Source organism: Falco cherrug, chromosome 8, assembly GCF_023634085.1.
Source record: "Falco cherrug isolate bFalChe1 chromosome 8, bFalChe1.pri, whole genome shotgun sequence".
In the NCBI taxonomy this organism is placed as follows: Eukaryota; Metazoa; Chordata; class Aves; order Falconiformes; family Falconidae; genus Falco; species Falco cherrug.
In genome coordinates, this window is record NC_073704.1 from 33727183 (window position 1) to 33748490 (window position 21308).

At 44.8% G+C, this 21308-nt stretch overlaps 1 protein-coding gene across 1 annotated transcript; it reads right to left on the reverse strand.

Moving 5' to 3' along the window:
- Positions 1 to 3287: 3287 nt before the first annotated feature.
- On the reverse strand, positions 3288 to 17845 carry LOC102050886 (5-hydroxytryptamine receptor 5A-like). The gene is made up of 2 exons (XM_014280720.3): positions 17050 to 17845; positions 3288 to 7703 (listed from the first exon to the last, which is right to left on the reverse strand). Exons 1-2 carry the CDS (start codon positions 17830 to 17832, stop codon positions 7371 to 7373), a joined length of 1116 nt encoding a protein of 371 aa, XP_014136195.2. The 5' UTR covers positions 17833 to 17845; the 3' UTR covers positions 3288 to 7370.
- Positions 17846 to 21308: the final 3463 nt, after the last annotated feature.

A 21308-nucleotide genomic window follows, 5' to 3' on the forward strand; every position in this document is an offset into this window, starting at 1 on the left:
GTGACCTGCTATTGTGTTTTTCAGGTGGAACTTGCTTTAGGATCCTTAGTATGCTTTTGAATTACAAGTGCATTAAAAGATGAATTGTGTCAATATTCACTCATAAGGATGTTTTCATCTGTCACATTAAACAGCAGTCGGTAATATTTTGTTTTCCGTTGCTGCTTTTGGTAAGCTTGGTGTTTAGGTATTTGGTACAAACTATCGAACCTTTTATATGCAGAGGAGGTCCATGGAAGGTTATACTTGTCTTCTATAAGCATCTGCTTACAATACAGAATTCTCAGCGGAGATGTACAATACCTGATTCCACTCCTTTTGAATATAACAGAAGGTTTGATATTAGCATGTGGGTTTATACAAACTCTGCAGCATTGCAAACGGAGAAGCATGGGCAGTTGTTAAGCCTTGCTGCATAAGGAGATCGTTGGTGCTCTGTCCAGGTAAAATGCACGCAGTGAGCTACCAGAACTGTGGTAGACCAGGTGCGGTGTGATGTACCCTCTCATAAATGAGACTGGTTTTGTGCCAAGTGGAACACCTTTCCTGTTCCTTCAGTACAAACGGAAAGAAAAACTTCATACTGAGCCAGCTTGTACCTTACTCCCCCATACTAGTTAGTGACTGAATATATACGGGCTGCTCCTCTTGTATCTATTCAAAAAGCCAGTCTTCCTAAAGCTGGAGAAATAATGAAGGCAAAAGTATACTCAGAGTACATTCAAAGAAATCAAAAATTACATTCAGAGTTCCTTCAAAGCAGGATATTTGCACTGGGTGCTACTTGCAGACTTTCTGTAGTCAGCTTTGATATCAGGAGACAGTCTGCAGCACCAAGATAACCTGTCTGTGAATTCAAGCTGTGGTGTATTTGCATACCATGCACTTCTAAAGAAAACAAAAACTTGAATGGACATTTCAATTGGGTTTATGATTTTAATGAAAATTGCTTTACTATGGAACAGAATTTCCCAGGTAGGGTAAGTAATGAATTCACATGTAGAATAAATGATGTGATTTTGTTCAGTATAACACTAAATGCTTACCTGCTACACACACAGTCACCTGGAAACTTCAACATGGAATATAAAAACATCAGTTCCATTGCTCTAGCAAGGACTTGGTGATTTTGACAAAGATGTAAATCTGGGGTTTGTGAAGACCCAGTTTTTGCTCATAGAAAATAAATCTGAGTCCAGATTGTAACTTACCCTAATGAGTCCATTTCTTTCTACAGTAGATTGAAACCCAGGGCAGATGGACATTTTTATCTTTGCTTTCAGGTTCTAGTGTGAAAGAGAGGAAAGAGGCTGGAGAGGTATGAAAAAAGTTATATCAGCTGTTCCTTGCTTTCTGCGGCAGGCTGTTTGTGCCGGGGGTATCATTTCTTCTGGGAGGCACCAAAATGAGAGAGGCACCTCTACTAACAGCCGGCTTTGTTCCTCCTGTGCTTAACCTGATGACTGTCAGGCGTAGCCTCTAGATCAGGCTGTCCCCAGTCAGTTCTGGTGTGGAGGAACAAGTATGCGTCATGCTATGGCTGCTTGTGGGATGGGGATTTTGGGGAACCATATCCAAGATGCTTTGCAGTTATAAACATGACAGTCCTGCTAAACAGAAACAATTGAGTTAATTTTGGCTTTCAGTAAAATAATGACAGCTGTTTAACAAAGTGAAGGGCAGTGTCAGGAGGTAACTTCTAAGTGGAGCTCGCAAAGGAAGGAGAGCAGTGCTTTGAAGTGATTATTTTCCTTTAAGTCAGTAAGTTTAATGTCTACCATGTCTTTGTGGAGATGTCAAGTCTTTGCATAATTACTGCGTTCATTTTTTTGATCTACAGAATTAAAAATATTTTTAATGCCCACAGTTTGATTGGAGCTGTGCAGCTAAAGCACTAAATTCTGAGGGTGTAGATGCCTGTATGCAAAGGACTATACAAACCTACAGCAAGTAGAATCTGTCTTAATTCTCCATTTCAGCTGGTTGTGAGGAGGAGCTAAGAGTTTCCCAGAATTTTACCTCAGTATTGCTGATTTATTTGACTGGTTAAAGAGAAGGAGCTTGCCCTGTATTATTTTGCTGTTACCAGGCTTGTAAAATAACATTTATGCGGCTTGTAGCAAAACTTTTTTTTTTTATTTGATAAAGCATGCTTAGAGCTTTAATTTGCATTTCAATAAATTTAGTCTGATACGCTGATGAGTGAAGTGCTGTGAAGTAAGTCAGCTCTTTGCTTCAGAAGCTGACAGACTCTGAACTTAAGGCATACACTTACCTTTTAGACCATGACAGTTTTCTTTACATGCAGTTCCACAAATGCATTTGTAAAATACCTTTTGAGAGGTCAGTCAATGATGTACACCTAATCCAAGCATGAAAAAATCCAGACAATCTTTTTTTTACAGTGTGTCAAAATGAATGGAGTACTGTACCAAGTCACTGCTGATTTGAATACAAGAAAATCTTTGAAGGCAAGAGATGATGATCAGTATTTTTTTAAGGTTTCTTCCCTTCTTCATCTTTATCTCATGAAAAATCTGCATATTGAAGTGTGACCTTAGTGTGTAGGTTCGTGAACCAAACAGTATTTGATGGAAAAGAAATGCATGACATGCAAAAGCATTTCACAGTGTGGCAAAGTGGCACATTGTACTCTTTTGTGCTCCAGAGACAGGTATACCCACCCATATAGGAGACAGCAAAACTTTCCTGAAGTTTCTTTAGGAATGTAAAATTACTTGCATGAGGGAAAAGGGTTTACTTTTTTTAGGTCCCACTGTACAGCTGCTGGTACTCATGCAAAACGGCTAGAGAATTGTGCTGCTGGTACACCCACCTCCTGAGAGCCAGCCTTGCTAAGTCAGGCATGTAAGTAGAACGTGGATGAGGCGATACACAAATCTTACTTGCTTGGGTGGTGGATGGCATACGCTTAGGGTAGTCTTTTTATCTAAAAAAACTTCATGGACACGAGCTTGTTTATTCATGCAGTGTCGGCACAGCTATGGCTGCAGCCTGTGTGGACTCAGCCGGTGGCATGGGAGCTGGGAAGGCTTGGCTCCCTGGAGCTGGAGGCAGGCGCTGCCCCTTCCCCAGTGTTCAGGCAGGGCTGGGGGCCACCATGCTCAGCAGCATGTTCCTGTAATCAGCCACTCTTAATACCCGGTGGCTTGGTGGCTGTGGTGTAGACTATAGCTTATGACGTACTGATCACAAGGGTTTGTAAATGTGTGTTCTCATGACCAAACCCTTCATGTCTCTCTTTTCTGCTTTTCTTTTTTTTTTTTTTCTTTTCTTCCCCCACCCAGTCAATCTTCATGTGGGAAAGGCTTGGGAATTCTTATGTAAAACACCTTTTTAGATGGTGAGGCTGAAGTACGGTTGAAAGATCAGGAACTCCTGGGTACAATAATAGATTACGGAAAATAGATTGTGGAAGCTGTAGCATGGATGTCAGTCTCTTGGAAAGAGGAGCACAGAAAGTTACTAGCATTTTCTGTTCACATCCTTTGATCTGTGTATGATCTGTGGATTCCAACAACACAACAAACTGAGGCCTTAATTTCGATATAGCTGCAGGGATCTCGGAGCCTTGCTGCAGGATACAGCAGTGCCTTTCTGCTGAGCAATAGTCGATAGTGAGTTTGATTATTATTTATTTTGGTTCACACGGGAGTTGTTATATTTTCTGGAGTTTCTTTGGTCTGTCTTGAAGCCAAGGATAACCACACCGCAATAACATAAGTTCTAAACTCTTAATGTTTGAAGTGGCAGAAAGAGGAATGCTTGCATGCTCGATTTTACTCTTTCCTCTTTTTTTCAATTAAAATAAAGTTGCAAGTTTTAATAATGGGAGTAATTAATCATAAAGTGTCAAGGGAGGCAGAAAATTATCCACAGTTCCAACTTTTTTTAATCAAGGTTGACGACTAGCTAAGAGTTCTGCTCCCACTGTACCGAGTTACTGAGTGTGGCACACAAATCTGTGAGTAAAACTGTGCTTGTGGTGCAGGCCAGGGGATAATAATGCTTTTTCCTGCTTTAAGTGGGAAGCAGCATCCAGCACATGAGGCCATAAGCCCAGGTAACAGATTTCTTTCCCCCAAACTAAGCTCAGATTCCATATGACTAAAAACCAGCGCTTTAAATCCTGAGTACGTGCCACAGCTTTTCTAAACACCAACACAGAGCCAGTGTGGGAAGCCGATTCCGTCAGCAGCTTTCTAAAACCGCTGTAGTGAAATGAATCTGCTTGTTCATTGTCGCCTCTGGGTGAGCGTGAAGCCAGGCTGCTTTCAGTGGAAGCCTGTCATTCTGTAACAACCCACTGCTGTCACAGATGCTTGGGTGGGCAGAGCACTAAACTAGTTATCTCGAGAACTTCTCACAGTATAATTACAGAGGCTCAGACTCACCTCCTAAGGAAGCTAAATTCATCTTTGAGGAGGTGGAGAGCTACACTGTATGCTATGCCAGTAGCCCTGCTACCAGTTCTCAAGCTAGCTGAAGATGGCACTGCTGCATCTTCAACATCTATGTGCAGCAAAACCAGTGCAAGCGTTCAGCCACAGCAAACTGCAGAGCAGCCGCCTGGCTTTATGGTGCCTTCACAAGTTCCAGATGCCAAGCCATGGTAAAATGTACCTTCAAAATCTGTGTCACTTCTTGGAAGGGTTCCTGCACCAGGACCAGAGCCTGTCCTTCTAGTCAGCTGGCACGTACAGTTGGGAGAAATCTGGCTGCTGCTGCTGCAGCCAGAGTATGATGGGCCTTAACTTCAGTGCAGCAGGGCTGGTATTTGGTTTGCATGCTAGTAATGGCTTGTCTTACCAGGCAGACAGGGTACAGGCACTAAAATTTGGCCAAAGCATGATTACTGGCAACTTCAGGAGTGGCCACGTGCAGATGCTTTCCAACAACCAGCTTAAGATGACCTCTTCATTTTCTCCTTCCATGTCATCCGTTTGGATTTTAAGGTGAAAAACTCAATTCACTTGAAAAATTCATCAATGGTTCTGAACAAGGCCTGCAGGTTTTAGTAACTTTCAGACTCTTAAATATGTGTCTTCCTTCTGGTTTAATTAGGCCTCCAAACACTAGTTTGAACTGTAGCTATTCCATATGCAGGCAAATTGAGATTCACAAGGGAGGTTTTTTTAATTTAGCATTTAAAAGTCTGAGCCGCTATCTAACAACTCTGTTTCAAATTCTAGGTTATTAAAATGTTTAAATTCTCATTGAAAGTGAGAGGTGAAGCATCCTCGGCAGGTACGTAAGATACACAGGTGGCTGTGGCTGCAGACACAACAGGTCACACTGGAATTTCTTGGCACTGCAAGGTGTGAAGTACTGCAGTGCCTGGCCTGGCCATACACTGTGCTAGTGAGATGAGGCTGGGTGGTTCCCTTAAGGAACTGGAGGAATGTGTGCTTTGAGGTCATTAAATCACTTATTTAGAAAGGAGACAGACCGAGGCAATTTCTAAGTTGCCCATATACCTGGCATTAAGCTCAATTTGACATCACCAGGTACATGAATCATTTCAGGCTACACTGCAGCAAATGCTGCGTTACAGTTGAGCAACTAAAGGCTGCATCATTCATCGGTTTTTTGTTTTTCAGAATACACAAGCTACTTTGATAAAACCTCTCTGACATGGCTGTTAAGTAGGTCAGTTCCTAGCTGATGGAAATATGCCGAGCTGCCATTGCCTGTGAGAGACTGCCAGGACACCAAGAATTTGGTAGGAGTTTCACGGTCAGCACTCGCATCCACATGATGCCCATTAGTTTGGTGACAGTCAGAGATGAGGCTGAGTGTGATATGCTGCAGTGAGATCAAGATATGGTGTTTGCCCGAGGGTATGCTTCTAATCAAAGGCTTGCTTAAGCAGCAGCAAACACAAAACTGGCACAGAAAGGCAACATAAAAGGTTAAACCTCAGCTCCAAAAGCAGTTGTGATGTTGTCCAGCGCCATCGCAGCTGTTTTGCCCTTACCTAAAGAAGCTTTAGGAGAACATAGGAGAGGGTGCTGGGACTCTGTCAGTAAAAAAGTTGTCATGCTAAAAATACTTAAGAGTTGCTGTCAGGCTCCCCCCCTGCCTCAGGGAACGGGAGGAAGTAAAACTCCCTAGAAGAACAAATACAGAGAGATGCTTGGCAGTATGCTTGGAAATACTTATCTTTTCATTTATTTAGGTATATCCCATTGGGACAAGTGTTTGTTAGAAACTATAAGAAACAATTTCAGGCTTGGTTTTGAGTTAGTTATTTTGGAGTGTTTGGAGTCACTTAGACCTGATGACCTCAATCTTTTTCTTACAGCAGGAGGAAGTTGATGCAAGCTGACAAATTGTGGAATTCACTCAGCAGGGTGATGAGCACAACATTTATGGGGCAAGGACCCCAGACAGTGCAGTAGAGATAGCCGCCTACCGCTGCCACGCAGCCACATGTTGCTGCCAGCAAACCTGCTGAATGAAGACAACGTTTGGCATTTGTCACATAAATGCATGCTTAGTTTTATGGTAGCGTGAAATAATAATGCATACAGTCCCCCTTCACTTGGCAGTATCAGGTGTCTATTTTGAGCTCACTTAGGTTTCAGAAAACAGGGAGAGCTTAAGCCCTGCAGAGGGAGAGAGTACAACACAGGTGAAATCTCCTGTGCAAGCAGTGAGAGGACATTCTCAGTAGCTCTGAACAATTTTATTTGTGGCTCTCAAACTTCACTTAACCCCAGGGGATGTAACTGACCTGTATTTCACCAAGATGTCCTGTCAGGCCTGCTGCTTGCTGGACAACATGCAGCCCTTCAATCACACTAGAGTGGTTTCGAGCTGCTTTGTCATCCCTTTTAATTTGACATCAATTCAACAACTAATCGAACACAGCATGTTTATTCCCTTCCAAATAAATCTCAAAAATGAAGCCAGCATCCTGCCCCTATCACAAACATTTCAGTACTGCTCAATTAGCAGTTCCCACTGATGCCTTTGCTAATGATGAGAGCACCATAGCATGGCACCTGTAGCTGGTTAGATGAGATCGGGTCAGTTAGATTTGACAGTCATGGTATCAGACACATACAGTGCAGACCTGAACACATGTTGATTCAAAGAGCAGAGGGGAGGTATTCACTGCTTCAGTCTTCTTTGCCAACCCTGGAGCAGGATGTATGTATTTCCAAGGAGAAACTGTAAACTCTTGGTAGGTTTATATCCAAGTATCTTCCACCTTCTTTTTCATTGTTCCTAAATACCCTCAAGTAGCTCTTGCACATGAAAGCTGTACATACCGCAGGCATGTTTTCCTCGGGAAATCTCTGCATTATGCAATAAAGGAATCATTTTCTCCTCTGTGCCCCCTTTTATTTCTGCTTTACAAAAAGGTTCTTGAAGGCATTGTTGTAATTTTTGTTAAATGCTGTATAAATGAGAGGATTAAAGAAAGAGTTGGAATAGCCAAGCCAAAGAAAGATGCTTTTCCAGACGGGTGGGATGTTGCAGGAGCAGAGGGGACTTATTAATTCTGTGATGAAGAAAGGGATCCAGCACAGTACAAAAACTCCAATTAAGATGCCAACCATCAGAGCTGCCTTTTTCTCTTTCTGTTCTCTCCATGTTTCTCCATCTGTCTGGAAAGTGATAGCTGCATGACGAGCTGTAAACACCATCTGTGGTTCATGCGAAGCTTCCTTCACCTCAAAACAAAAGCAAACATGGATTCTTACCAAGACAATTTGTTTGAGTGAAGTATTACTTTTAAATGACAGCACGACATCTGTGCACCTACCTCAAAAGGCCCCAACTCTGTTCCTTCCAAGCTAAAAGAAAGAAAATGCCCCAGAGTACCAAAACTACCAGACTTCTCATTATGTTGGAGAAGCTGCTGAGTGTGACTGACAAAGCTAAATAAAGAGTAACTGATGCCATATGTGTTGTGGGTATTGTTTTTCAGTTTATTGGATGCCTTGATACCTGGTGGCAAATTGGCTTGTTAAGGAAGGCTAACAAAGGCATGTGCCTTCTGCCCAGCCCTAGACTAGACTCTCCTGCGCTGCTACGTGGCCCTTAGGGTTTCTCAGGCCTGAATCATAAATGAATTTCATTCCACTGCAGGCCCTTGGGGTCATTTCCCTAAGGGAGAGACCTGAAACAAATGCCTGCTGCTCTTTGACTACAAGATAAAACTATTTCCTTCTGTCTAACTGCCTGGATGCAGAGCTCAAAATCCCATCTCTGGTGGGCACAGGAGCTCGGTACAACCGACCACTTGTTCTACAGAAGAGACAGAGTATACCCCAAAAACCCCGCAGCTAAATCTGCAGGGAAGTTTTTCCATCGGAACCCTTTTTAATGAAAGAGTGGGATTTTAATTAAAGGAAAGTTTTAAGAAATGTGTCTGATCTTTGGAAAATGCCAATATTTCATTACCCACCCAAAAAAAATCATAAATGGCTGAAATAAAACTGAATGCTTTGGAAATATTTCAGTGCAAAGTAAACCCATCAACAAAAGCCCCTTATGAAAGACAGAACTCTGGTGCCTTCTGCTCTTCCTTGACAGAGGCCATCTCATCACAGGCACTTTTGTCTCCTGGAGAGGGACAGCGCAGCGGCATTGCACCAGCTGCAGGCTGGTCACAGTTCCAACTGAGTATATGACAGTGGGAGCACAAGGATGGACCTGAAATGACATACCCTCAGGCACTGTGCCACGATTTTGAATTAGCTTATAAAACAGTAGTAATCAAAGAAAAGTTTTGCTGGAAAAGCACCATTTTCTGGTCCTCATTTTCAGTCTTCTGTCACCTGTCCTTTATTTCACTCCTATCTACTTGTATTCTGGCAAAAAGTATTCCATTGCCAGAAAACCACCATTTCAATCAGCCTTCTGTTCAAACTCTGGCTTCAGCAGAAGATACACACAAGAAAGGAGAACATGTCAGCTAGTCCAGGCTGCCGGCAGTGCCTCCTGCCTCCTCTCCGGCTACAGGCAAGACGCTGGTCTGGGCAGTGAGTACAGCGCAGTGCTCTGGATGGCAGTGAGACTGTGGCACAAGTTATCAATGTGCGTAGAGCCCAACCAGAAAAAGATACTCCCTTGTGATTTTAGTCTGAAGATTAAAGTACAGGCTTCAAGTTCTTCTAGGCACTGCAATTACGAAGACAGCGCAATAAAATGAACAGTTTAAGGATGCAACCTGAGGCTCTACAATTTGCCTAAGTGATAACTCACAGGCACTGCAAGACTTTGACACCACTCCAAAGATGGCTTGTGGTTACGTTAGCTACATATTGCACATGCACATGTCACCTTTGTGCAAGCTTTATAATACATGGAAGGCTTCCATTTAACATGAGCACAGCGACTCAGAGAGGGAAGTGCTGGCAATGGTGAAACTATCACTCTTCAAGACGGATATCCCCGTCTTCACCCTCAGACATGAGACATGGCTGCAGAATGTAAGAGCAGCAGATTATGGGCACAGGCAAATAATGGGGGAAAATGAAAATCACATCTGTCCTGACAATTAAAATGGGACACCCCTCATGTAGCAAGGATCACACCATTTGTCTGCAGAAGGACTTGCTCTGCACATCCTTGATCACACTCTGCAAAAAGGAATGAATGTATGACATGAGGACAAATTTGTGACAAGCAACCCTGAAAGATTATGTCTTAGCCCTGAGGAATAGCTACATAAGTATGCCTCTTGGGAAGAGCCATACAAAGGACTTTGTCACTAGCATCGGGCATAGTTTAGTACTATATTTAACCTTCAACTCTTACTCAAAACATAGAGCTTGCAGTGTGCCATCATCAAATCACAGCCTTTTCTTTTTGGTACTTCAGGTTTTAGAAGGCTTGTGACTGAACTGCAGAATTTACTAGCAGCAACTCTTTTATCACTTAGTCACATATTGTGAGAAAAAGTTTTAAAATTTATTTTGATAAAAGATACCACAGTCCTTGAGTGTTTTCCCTAATGAAGCATGCATTTACAGCCTGGTCAAGCTCCTACTGAGATCAGAGAGTCTTCACAAACTCCACTGATTGTTAGATCAGGCCTCTGAATGCTAAACAGCAAGTGAAAATAGATTGTGGTATTTTCTGTAAATTACAGGACAGCAGTGGTCTTCCTATCTACATAATTTCTACTTTCTCTGTTGCCACAGCTATTTTTTCAGTTATTTTTTTATTAGTTCTGCCTAGAGCTACCGAATAATGTTGTAATAACAGCAATAATAATAAAAGTGCAAAGAGCAGCCTGGCGCTTCAGGAAAAATAATGGGATCTCTCATGGAACCTTCCACTAAGTAAACTGTGTAAATATCCCTGGCAGCCTGGAGATATTTTGCTTCAAGTTTCCATAAGAAATCCTTTGAAAAGGCTATACAAAATGTTCTTGAAAAAGTAACTGGTATCCCTGCTCAGTAAGGTCCTTCAACCTGTGCCTTCAGCAGGATTTATACAAGCATTTAAACCTTGGAAGCTGCATAAGTGCTCAGCCTTCCATGATCATCAGCGTCTAATGCTCACCCCGTACGTTGTTTCCAGCTGACTGGCTGCACATGCCGCGTACAACCCTCCCCGAGCTGGCCCTCCATCAGGACTGGCTGCACATGCCGCGTACAACCCTCCCCGAGCTGGCCCTCCATCAGGCTCACCTGCCACAACTGCCTCTCGGGCATTCCCAGCAGCGGGTGCCTTTCCATGCGCCAGCCCCAGCGTGAGCGCTGCCGCTTGGCAAACCTCTGATCCACTGCCCAGCTGCTCCTGGCGTGCACTGTCGCAGAAGGGACCAGACCTTACGGAGGGTTTCTAGCGAGGCCCTGTGCTCAGCGCTCCTGTGCTCAATGCCCCTGTAAATGCATCAGCTTTACAGAACTGTGCTCCCTCCCTGCCTGGTTGCCACATACACCTGCTACAGCACCACCAGCATCTCATCCCTGCTGTGGGACCGATTCATCAGGGGACAAGTCCACTAGATTTTTAAAGTTACACACAGTTTTAAATGGGAAGTGCCTTTCGTATCAGAAAATACGTATCACTGCAGACTGCAAAACTGAGAAAGTCCAACCTTTCATTATAATTTCAATTTATTTTTTTTTTATTGTTATTGCTCGCTATATGATTTCCTGCAGACCTGACTCATCTCCCTGGCCTGGTCTTTGCAAGATTATCCTTGCTACAACTATCAGCCCCCAAGACCAAGTCAAGGCTGTTTGTTAGAAGCCAACCCACACAAAGTACTTGGAAAGTAAATTAGTCTACTACAGGCAAACTGTTGCAATACACAGTGCTGGCAGAGGAACCATGCTGAGGGATTCCCCCTTACGCAGGCACGGGGTAATCCACTGTAATTTGGCATTGTCTGAACAAGAGCACAAGCCAAAAAGATTATGTAGCTGCTTTCCAGCCTTGCCAGTTGTTTTCTTGAACTAAACACAGCTCTGACTATACCAAAACTGCAGTTTCCAGTGCCAATCCTTGGAGGCTTTGCAAGGCTCCAATTTCTAACCTAAGTGACAATACCTGACCAATATCCCTGTGCCACACAGAACAAAGGACAAGCCCAGTATAAAACCTTTCCCCCTTTCTGGGCCTACTGATGAGCACTAGCGAACAGGCTGTGACAGGGAAAAGGTGGTCACAGACTGCAAATTAAAGCAGTCCATGAAGATACCCTAGTTTATACCAGGGACATTGCTCATATGTGAGCGTCTCTGCACGGCGTCGCACACTGTTCTCACGCAGTGCTAGCAGCACCCTATGCCCCAGGCACAGATCTCCTTCCATCTGCCCAGGCACTGCTCCAGGAGCTGCGAGTCAGGACCAATGGGGGAAAAAAGCTTGTATGAGAAGACTGCTACTCTAAATCCAGAATCAGGTTCTGAAATCATGAAATCGGCTATTTCCAGGACAACAGGCTCTGAGAAGCGCAGAGATGACTGCTTTCCAGTGAGAGTATCATAAAAAGAGTAAAATGAAGGAAAAGATCTCTCAAGTACATATTCTTCTACAGACACAAAGGCGTTCAGTTTTAGTTTTAGAACTCATTCTTCTGTACGCTGATCAGCAGTTACAGTTCAATGACACTTCTGTTTGTCCCCAGTAAAATACTACTACTGAATGGCTGTACGTCCCCAATTCCTGTGCTCCTAAGCAGCCTTATAAAAAACGTGCCACCGAAGAGCTTCTGATGAAATCCCTTGATTTAAAATGTTACTTGTAGCTTTAATGATAGTTATTACTGGTCCTTTGTGACAGGTACCGTGTACGCGCTTGTACTGTACCTCCGGTGACTGCAATAACAAAACAACAGTAAAAGATGATAAACATCAATAAAATCTGGCTTACTACCACAAATTCAGAGTTTTGCCTGTTACAGTGTGATTCAGTGAACATCATGATGGCCTCAGTGCAGCTTTGGCATACTTCTTGCTCTTTTGAACAAGAACACGAGAAACTGAAATGCACAGCAATGGATCAAAACAGGAATGTCTTCACTTTCTTGGATGGTCCACCAATATGACAAACGGTACGTCTGATAGAGAAAAGGACACCTACTTTCTCTCAAAGGATTTTCTTCTGCTGTAAGCAGAAATAGCTGTGCATTTCTCCCAGGAAATCACTAGCCACTTTGCTTTGCTTCCTGCCTGACCTTTCTGCTATCTGACATCTGCTGCCACTCTTCTGGACAGTTGCACTTTTTTTCCTGACCCATCTCTTTTAGTTGTACAGAGGCAGAAATAAGAATGACAAGGCCTGTGACTCCTTCAGAGAAGGAGAATCTGTTTTCTCTCCCATATTGTCTGGATTGGTTATGTGGGTTGGAGAGGCTGAACAGGACAAGCTGCAGAACAGCACTGCACTGTTGGAGCTCTGGGGCCTGACACTACCTAAAGTAGGAGGCTCAGGGGGGACCTTCTGGCTCTCTACAGCTGCCCCAATGGAGGTTGTAGCGAGATTGGGGTCAGTCTCTTCTCCCAGGGAACAAGTGATGGGACAAGAGGAAATGATGGCTTCAAGTTGCCCCAGGGGAGGTTTAGATTGGATATCAGGAAAAGTTTCTTCCCTGAAAGGGTGTCAAGCACTGGGACAGGCTGCCCAGGGAGATGGTGTGTTTAAAAACGTGTAGATGCGGTGCTTAGGGACATGGTTTAGTGGTAGGCTTGGCAGCCCTGGGTTAAGGGTTGGACTTTAAGATCTCAAAGGTCTTTTCCAACCAAAATGATTCTATGACTCTAGGTTTGGATCAGGCCTAATTACTCATGCACTATACGGGGTCCTTTGAGAGGTGAAAAAGAAAAAAAAAAAACAAACCAAAAGCCACCAAAAAACCCCCCAACCCTCAACAGAACTTGGTTTTTAATGCCTCACATGGAAACGTAATCCTGACTCTGCAATTGCTACATGTAAGTAATCCTGACAGATTCTGCCATCCTTGGTTTTGCTGGGAAAAACCTATATGCTGCTAGTGACTTCAGTTATTTAAAAAGACACTACCCAGCAGTATCTGCTGCTTTTCAAGCAGTCTCGTTTAGTTCAGTTGGACTATTTACAGAGAATTATTACCTACTGTCAACAAGGTGTGATAGAGTATAGCTCTCTGTCAGTGATGGCATGTCACTAGTATTTTTTACGAGGGCTACTCACATCAGTATTGAATCTAAAATTCACTTTATAAGGAGTTTCATAATTAGCAAGCAAATAATTATAAAAGCACCTGCCTAATTTAGGGTCCCAATTCTGTAAATTTTTTGTTTCAGGGAAATGTAAGAAACAACCTTTCATTAAAACTAAAAGCACCTCAGATGTTTCATGTCCATCTCCCTCACCTGAATTTTTTTCAAAGACTTTGAAAAGTGTTTTTCATTTTTTTCAAAGACTTGTGTTTTTCAAAGACACAAATAAAGTCTTAACCAAAATTTACTCAAAATAGTTATTTTGTAACTATTCTATTTTGCACTTCTGTAAGACTATAGAAACGTAAGGTATGTATGCCAACTGTCAACTCGGAGACAACTGTCCTTTCTCTATGTAAATAGGTATCTATATACACACACATATATACACAGCAGCCATTCGCAAAGCACTTTGGTGCCTGGTTCTGTTGGCTGAAAAGCTCGGTGCAAAAACATCAAGGTACCCTCAGAATCGTTCCACTTGATGCATTAGTTTCTTCAAGACATTTCTACTGGTGTATGAGTACTATGACCTCAAATCTTTTCCTCCTTAAATTAACTTGCTAGAATTAACCAGCTACACTGCTGGGTATACCTCAGGCAATAACCTGCAGCCCTAGCATGCAGCTGCAATCTAGTGCTACCTGACAGCAAGTATCAGAGTGCAACACAGATGTCTCTCTCAGCAGGGATCACTGCTGTTACTGCTCACCCCCAGCCTGGGAAGCGCTGCCAGCCTTGGCCATCAGGTGCCAAAAGCCCCTCTAATGCTACTCAGATCACCTAGTGCAGGGCACCTGGGGTGAGAACTAACACAGATGCAGAGGGCACTTCACACCCAGAGTCACGGTGACAAGGAAATATGTTGCAAGGGTGAGCATGACAGGTGAGCATTCTCAGAGAACAAAGGGATGAAAGAGAGTAGAGGTAGGAGAGACACTAAAGTAGAAAGAAATGGAAAATTAAGAGTGAGTTGATGGGTAGAACAAAAGAAGTGGAACAGAATTTGCTCCATCAGAGATTACAGTGACAACCTAACTACCCCTGCATGTGGAGAAGCAAAGCTGGATCACCTCACCAAGTTAGCCGCATCCCCTGGCAATGTTAGATTTGCGTTTGCAAGAGTTTTGCCAAAGGAACAGTAGTGCTATGTTTGAAGATTCTTCTCCAGAATTCACTGGGGAACTGCTACTGTTCCTGTGGACATGATAGATCCTGCTCCAAGAAGCTTAAATAAGATCAGGATAAAACTTGGTGAGTAAGTCTCAGTCTCTTAACTTAGAAAAAAAATTGGGAAGAAATGCATCCCAAATGCCAGCTCCCTTGATCCACAGGTTTTTTTACTGTACATGTGTGCAGCTGGGCACCAGCCAGCTCTTCCTTTAGGTGAAGAGTAAAGGTTTGCATCTGAATTGCAGGTCTTTTTAAGTTAGCAAATTGAAGCTGCTGGGACAATGCAGAAGGTTGCCACTACGTACCAATTGCAGATTCAAGAATCACTGTTATAAAAGGAGAAGTTCATATGTCAATCACTGCCAATATAAGAAATACCACGAACTACTGGCTTGAGCATTTGCTGGGACTGCAATAACAGCTATACTGGCAACCCCTTCAAAATGGGTATTCAGCTCACACTGACAGGAGCTGTTTTGTCAGTATAGCTTAAACCAGCTCCTAGACACTGCATCAGCAAAACCCACTTACCTGCCCACCTAGCTATGCCCACGCAAGGGCTTTTGCAGACAGAACTATGACAATTAGGAGCTAGACTTTTTCTCATTAAAACTGACATACCAACAATGTGTCTCTGTACAGGCTAAAAATTAAGCAGCAGTGCCTCAGCTCATTTAGCTTCCCAGAATTTTATATTCCAAACAACTAGTCCTGTACGAGTATGTGTGTGTGTAAAAGATAAACCATGCAAAATGCAAACCCACTACAAATATTCAGTTAGCTTTTGTGCTTTTAAAGATTATACATTAACTTAAACCAGTACATTCATCATACTCAAAACAATTTGGAAAGAAACCTGGTGCAAAGCTGGGGATGAAGGCCATAGGAAAAAAAAACCTGCCACTAGAGGAGACATTCTCATCTTTTCTAACACATTTTACGCTTTTGCATAGAAGACAGGTTCAAAAATCAATTTATATTAAAACCATCTACAAGGCATTATGATCCAAATCTGCAAGTCCGACCACATATAATTGCCAGTGCTGTCATCTCTTGCTAGAATCAGGGGACACAACCTACAGATACTTATTTGTGACCATAATAACATGTTTCTTAGGGTGACTCCAAGTCAAAGTTAGAGGTATTTAGCAGAGGAGCGAGGCTCTGCAGGATTAGCCCCAGTTGAACAGAAACGTTCCACATCTCTTCAGGTATCTCCAACATCCACACAGCTCATCTTTTGTTACTGGGAAGGGACTGGACTTAACAAGTACAACATGCAATCACAAAAACACACTGTAAAGAATCATTTCCACAGGTAAGAGTGAGAGTAAGAGTATGTGACAGAAAGCAGGGAGAGTTTACCGAGAGCAGTACCTTGGTGACATGGCATGGGTGAGAGTGGCATCATGCAGAGAGCTGGACTTCACAGGACGTGAGGGGCCAACTCCAACCCTTCAGCAGGGACACAGCCTTCCCGTCAGCCAGGGGTATCCCCGAAACAAGACCTCCCACATGACTAGGACTTTGTGGGATTAGGGCAGTGTTTGGGGCAAGAAGTAGAAGGGTGTGGGTTTTAAGACAGCTGGCAATTTTTAAACAGAAACAAAATCACTCATTGCTTGAATACTAGGCAGTGAGCCGTATGCTCCCAGTATTCAAGGTAAAAGAGTCCAAGCAGGTAAATACAGTGTGTAATTTGCTTTTTAAAATATACGCCGACACTGATAGATCCCACACAAAGTCAGTGCCGGTAGATAAACGTGCGTACATTAACTCTGTGCAACGACCCTGGGATCTGCTTATGTCTTTGTTTACCCCATCAGCACTGTAAAAAAACAAAGAGGAACAAGCCCCAAGGAATGGATAGTTCAGAATGAAGAGACGACTTTTAAATGGCTCTCCAGGCTGGCAGCGAATGCACCTGTCACTTACTCTTACGGCACACTTAAGAAAAAAAAAAAATATTAGAACTCCGAGGGTGGCACGTTTTGACTGGCTGATTACCGCTCACATCCAGCCTGCAACAGAGCAGGATTCCCACCGGAGCACCAGGGCACACTTCAGCCTTCTCCCCCTGCCAAGCCCCCCGCTGCAGGGGGCACGGCTGGGAGCAGACAGAAGCAGGAGCGCAGGTGCCCGGGGTGGCAGAGGGGGGTCTCCCCCCTGTTCCCCTCCTTACCTGGGCAGCCTCGGGCACGGGCACCACGGCGTTCCTCCTGCGGCCCCCCCCGCGGAACCTGGCGGCCTTGTAGATCTTCCAGTAGACGAAGAGCACCACGCAGAGAGGCAGGTAGAAAGCCCCACCAGTGGAGACGATGGTGTAGGAGGGCTCCTGGCTGACCTGGCAGCGCTCCTGCTCGGGGCTGTAGGTCTCCCCCCAGCCAAAGAGGGGGGCAAGGGAGATGGCGGCGGAGAGCACCCAGGTGAGAGCGATCATGAAGTTGGAGATGCGGCGGCGGGTGACCAGCGTGTACTGCAGGTGGCGGGTGATGGACCAGTAGCGGTCCAGGGCGATGGCGGTCACGTTCCAGATGCTGGCCGTGCAGCACAGCACGTCGAAGCAGACCCAGACGAGGCAGAGCTCCCGGCCCAGCCGCCACCGCTGCCCGGCCGACAGCTCCTTCACCAGGCTCAGCGGCATCACCAGGGCCGCCACCAGCACGTCCGACACTGCCGTGGAGGCCACCAGGTTGTGTGGCACCCGGTGGAAAGCCTTCACTCGCAGGATGGTGGCCAGCACCAGCAGGTTCCACAGGAAGGTGGCCACGGTCAGGAGCACCAGCAGGGTCAGGACGAGGATGGTGAAGATGGAGAAGGGCTCCCGGCCCCTCCACGTGCTGCCGCCCACCAGCGCCGAGGCAGCCGAGGAGGCGTTGGTGTCCCCGTTGGCTGACGAGGCGTTGGCACCCACGCTGGGCTGACACTGGCCCCGCGGGGCGCAGGGGCTCAGGGGCTCTGCCATGCCTGGGGCGGGGGTCGGCCCCTCGCCACCCCGGCACACGAGCGCTCTGCCCGCGCCGCACCGGTCCCGCTGCCGGGGAGCGGCCGAGCCGAGCCGAGCCGAGCCGAGCCGAGCCGAGCCGAGCCGAGCCTCGGCGCACCCCGCCGGCACTGGCCGCTCCGCGCACGTAGCGGGCGGCTCGGCGGGACGGCGGCGAGGGGCAGGCACCGGGGGGGCGGCACCGCCGCTCCTGCCCCGCCCCAGCGGCCGCCTCGGTGGCGGTGGCGGAGCCCCTCCGCGGCGTCCGGGACCGCGGCGGCGTGGCGAGAGGCGCCGCCTCCGCCGGCTTCCCCCACGGCCCCCCCTGGGCGGCGGGGCGCCCCCTCCCCCCGCGGCCCCCCCCTCCCCCCGGACGCCCCCTGTCCCCCCTGCCCCTGCCCGCCTCGCTCCCCTCAGCGCTCCCGCGCGGCGCCGCCTGGCCTGCAGCAAGCGGCCCCTTCCCGCCGGCGCCCCCTCCGAGGTTGGTCACGGTTTTCGTACCGAACACGAGTTATTTCTAGGCTGCAGCACACAAATGGCAATTTTTCCTGATTTAAAAAAAAAAAAACAACAACCAAGACTCCCTGAAATACTCTTAAATTTCTAAGTGGCCGGGAACATCACTATCTTTCTGTCTGTTTCAGGCAGATTCACGTCAGAGTTTCTTTACTAAGGGCACCTGCCCAGCCTCTGAGAATGTGACTTTCCCCTGGCCCTTTCCAGCAACTACGCTTAAAATCAAGATGTTTCAAAAATAATTTTAAACCTGTTACACAACCTCTTTTAAGGTCTGTAAGAGATGCCAACAGGGTGGTACGTATGAGTAATAGATGGTGACAAGTAGCGTGACAGGATCATATAGCAACCGGAGTATTTAAGGTGTGTTTGAGGTATTGTATCTAGGGTCTTTGGGAGGTATCCTTTACCCCAGCCTGCTTTCATTCCTGGGGTCGTTTACAACCCATAACCCAGCATTTCACCCCCTTGCTTCCCCTTAGTCTATTACCAGGGCAATTCCAGTGGGAGCTGCTGGAAAACACAGGCTCTTTTTCCTTACCAGGTCATACGGTACTGTTGAGAGATCTCCAAAGGAGTTTGAAGTTGTTGAACGCCAGTAAATAAGATAAAGAAGGTCAGTGAAGTTTGTTTCCTTGCAAATAGCGGCACAGCCACAATCACAGACTGTAATGGGGAAGCTTGGGTTCAGGAGGTTAGCTGCTCGTTTTTGAGGTAGGGAAGGAGTATTTTCTGGGTCAGAATAGTTCCATCTAAATGAATGCTGCTCAAGTTGACGTTCTTCACTTGCATTCACATTTGCTGAAGAAACAGCACTGTCTGACAAAATACAAACCTCCCTCAGCACCACTATGTTAGCCACAGCAAGCAGGGTCTGGCTTGCCTTGCTCAGGGGTTTCAGCTTCAAAAGCTGGAACAATGATGAAATATTATAGCAATGAAAGAAAATGACTGCAGTCAGAACAACCAGGCTGTTTTGTTGGTTAACTTTTGGATGCCACTTCACTCACCAGGAGAGCAATAGAGCAAATAAATCCTTTCCCAGACTCATAATGCAGACATGATTTTAATTGTTCTTTTCTAGTTATTCTAGTAAGTGCTCTAGCGTAAGCCAGCAGCAAAGTGAAAACTATCTGCATTACTTGCCATCTTTTATTATTAGGAGAAAAGTATTTCCAAGTGCTAAATGTCTTGCATTTTGCCACTTGAGTTTGCAATAGGCAGAAACTGACAGAACTTGACAGGAAAAGCCTTTTCACAGTACTGCTGCACATTAAGCCTAAAGCAGCATCTGAAACAATTAGACACTGGTAAAAATCTGTCAGGGTTGGCAGGACATGTGACTGCTTCACAAGCAGCTTTGCAGGCTTTGTCTTTATATGGTTTTCTAATTTGCGTCTCCTTTTGTTAGTGAACGCCACTTCTAAAATGCCAGCTAAAGAATTACTGAACAACAATTTATTCCTTTAAAAAGCACCCAGACCTAAAAGCAGTAAGGGAAACAAGCAGATAAAAAAGCCCTTCAACTTCTAAATGTTTCAACAATTGTCAGTCCAATTCTGTGAACTTAATAAAGGAATAAAAGAATCTTGTCACAATTTGAATAACCCCACTATTAAAGAAAGACTGCAGACAAAGAAAACTCAGACTAACTGCAAATGTTTCATGTTTAGAGGCACAAATGGGCCAGGATGTGATCTGTTTGTTCCTACTCCTGCAGGAAATGAGGTTCTTTTCCTTGTGTGAGGGTACTCCATTTGTGGGTTGCAGACTATGTGTGGGCCACCATTAAAGCAGCCCAGATAATCTCAAAAATCTTCCTTTCCTAGAAGCTGTGTGCCCCCATCCCTTTACTCCTATTTATTATGTCTATGTTACATGCTGCATCCTGGTAGTTACATTGCAGTTCACACATCAACTGCACTGAAATCTCCCACTTTTTCCTTCTGCTGAAATAAATTAGTCTTTTAATATAGAGGCTTGAATAAAGTCTCAAGGGAATTTATTTTTCCTTGATGATTACCCCACTGCTGTCTTGTCCTGTGAATGCAAAGGCTTAGTGCTCCTCAAAGATTGCTATGGCAACACATTACAGTGTCTCAGAAACCAGTGTATACTTTTAAAAAGAGAAGAGGGAATTTTAAAAACCAAGGAGACTTGCATGTATTAATGTATTCTAAATAACAGAAAAGCAAATAAATATTGCATGAAATGTGGAAAAAAAACCCACCAAGAGACAAAACAAAACTAAAACCTACTTTTCTTCTTCTACCGAAACTAAAGGAGGAGCTATTTTACTTTTTTATACAATTACAGTATTACAAGTGGCTGTCACATTGAAGTGCAATGAAAACAATGAAAATCCTTTGTTTCATTCACTGATACTTTTCAGTGACTTCAGAAACTAGAGTCTGCATCTTTGTAGTTTCTTTTTTCAACGAAGTATAGTGGTGTGTATCCTCAAAAGGTAGCTGGTATCACCAACTGTTTCATTGCTCTTAAAATAACCGAATAAATATGTGACTAAGGACTTGGAGCTAGATGACAGAACAACAGTAAATAAAAAATAACATCATGGATGTTTGGAGCTTTGTGGGCTAAGAAGTCCAAGGGATGCAAAACGCAAAAGGGTGGAAAATAGTAAACTACTTACAAGTCTTAACAGTTGAAATCTTCCTTTGCATCTGTTCTTGCTTTTCCCTGGTGACCTGGGAATTACTGCATAAAGGACTTGTGACAGAGGTGAGGAATTGCAAAACATATTTCCTAGCCCTTACCACCTTACCAAACACCACCTGCAAGACTCGCTCTGCTGGCTGCCAGTGTTGAATCTACTCAGACTCGGTCTTGCCATAATTTTATTTTTTTCTATCAGTCTGAAAGTTCTGAACTTAGCTTAAACCTCCCTGCACCCTTAGAACTCCTGTCCAAGCTCCCAGTTG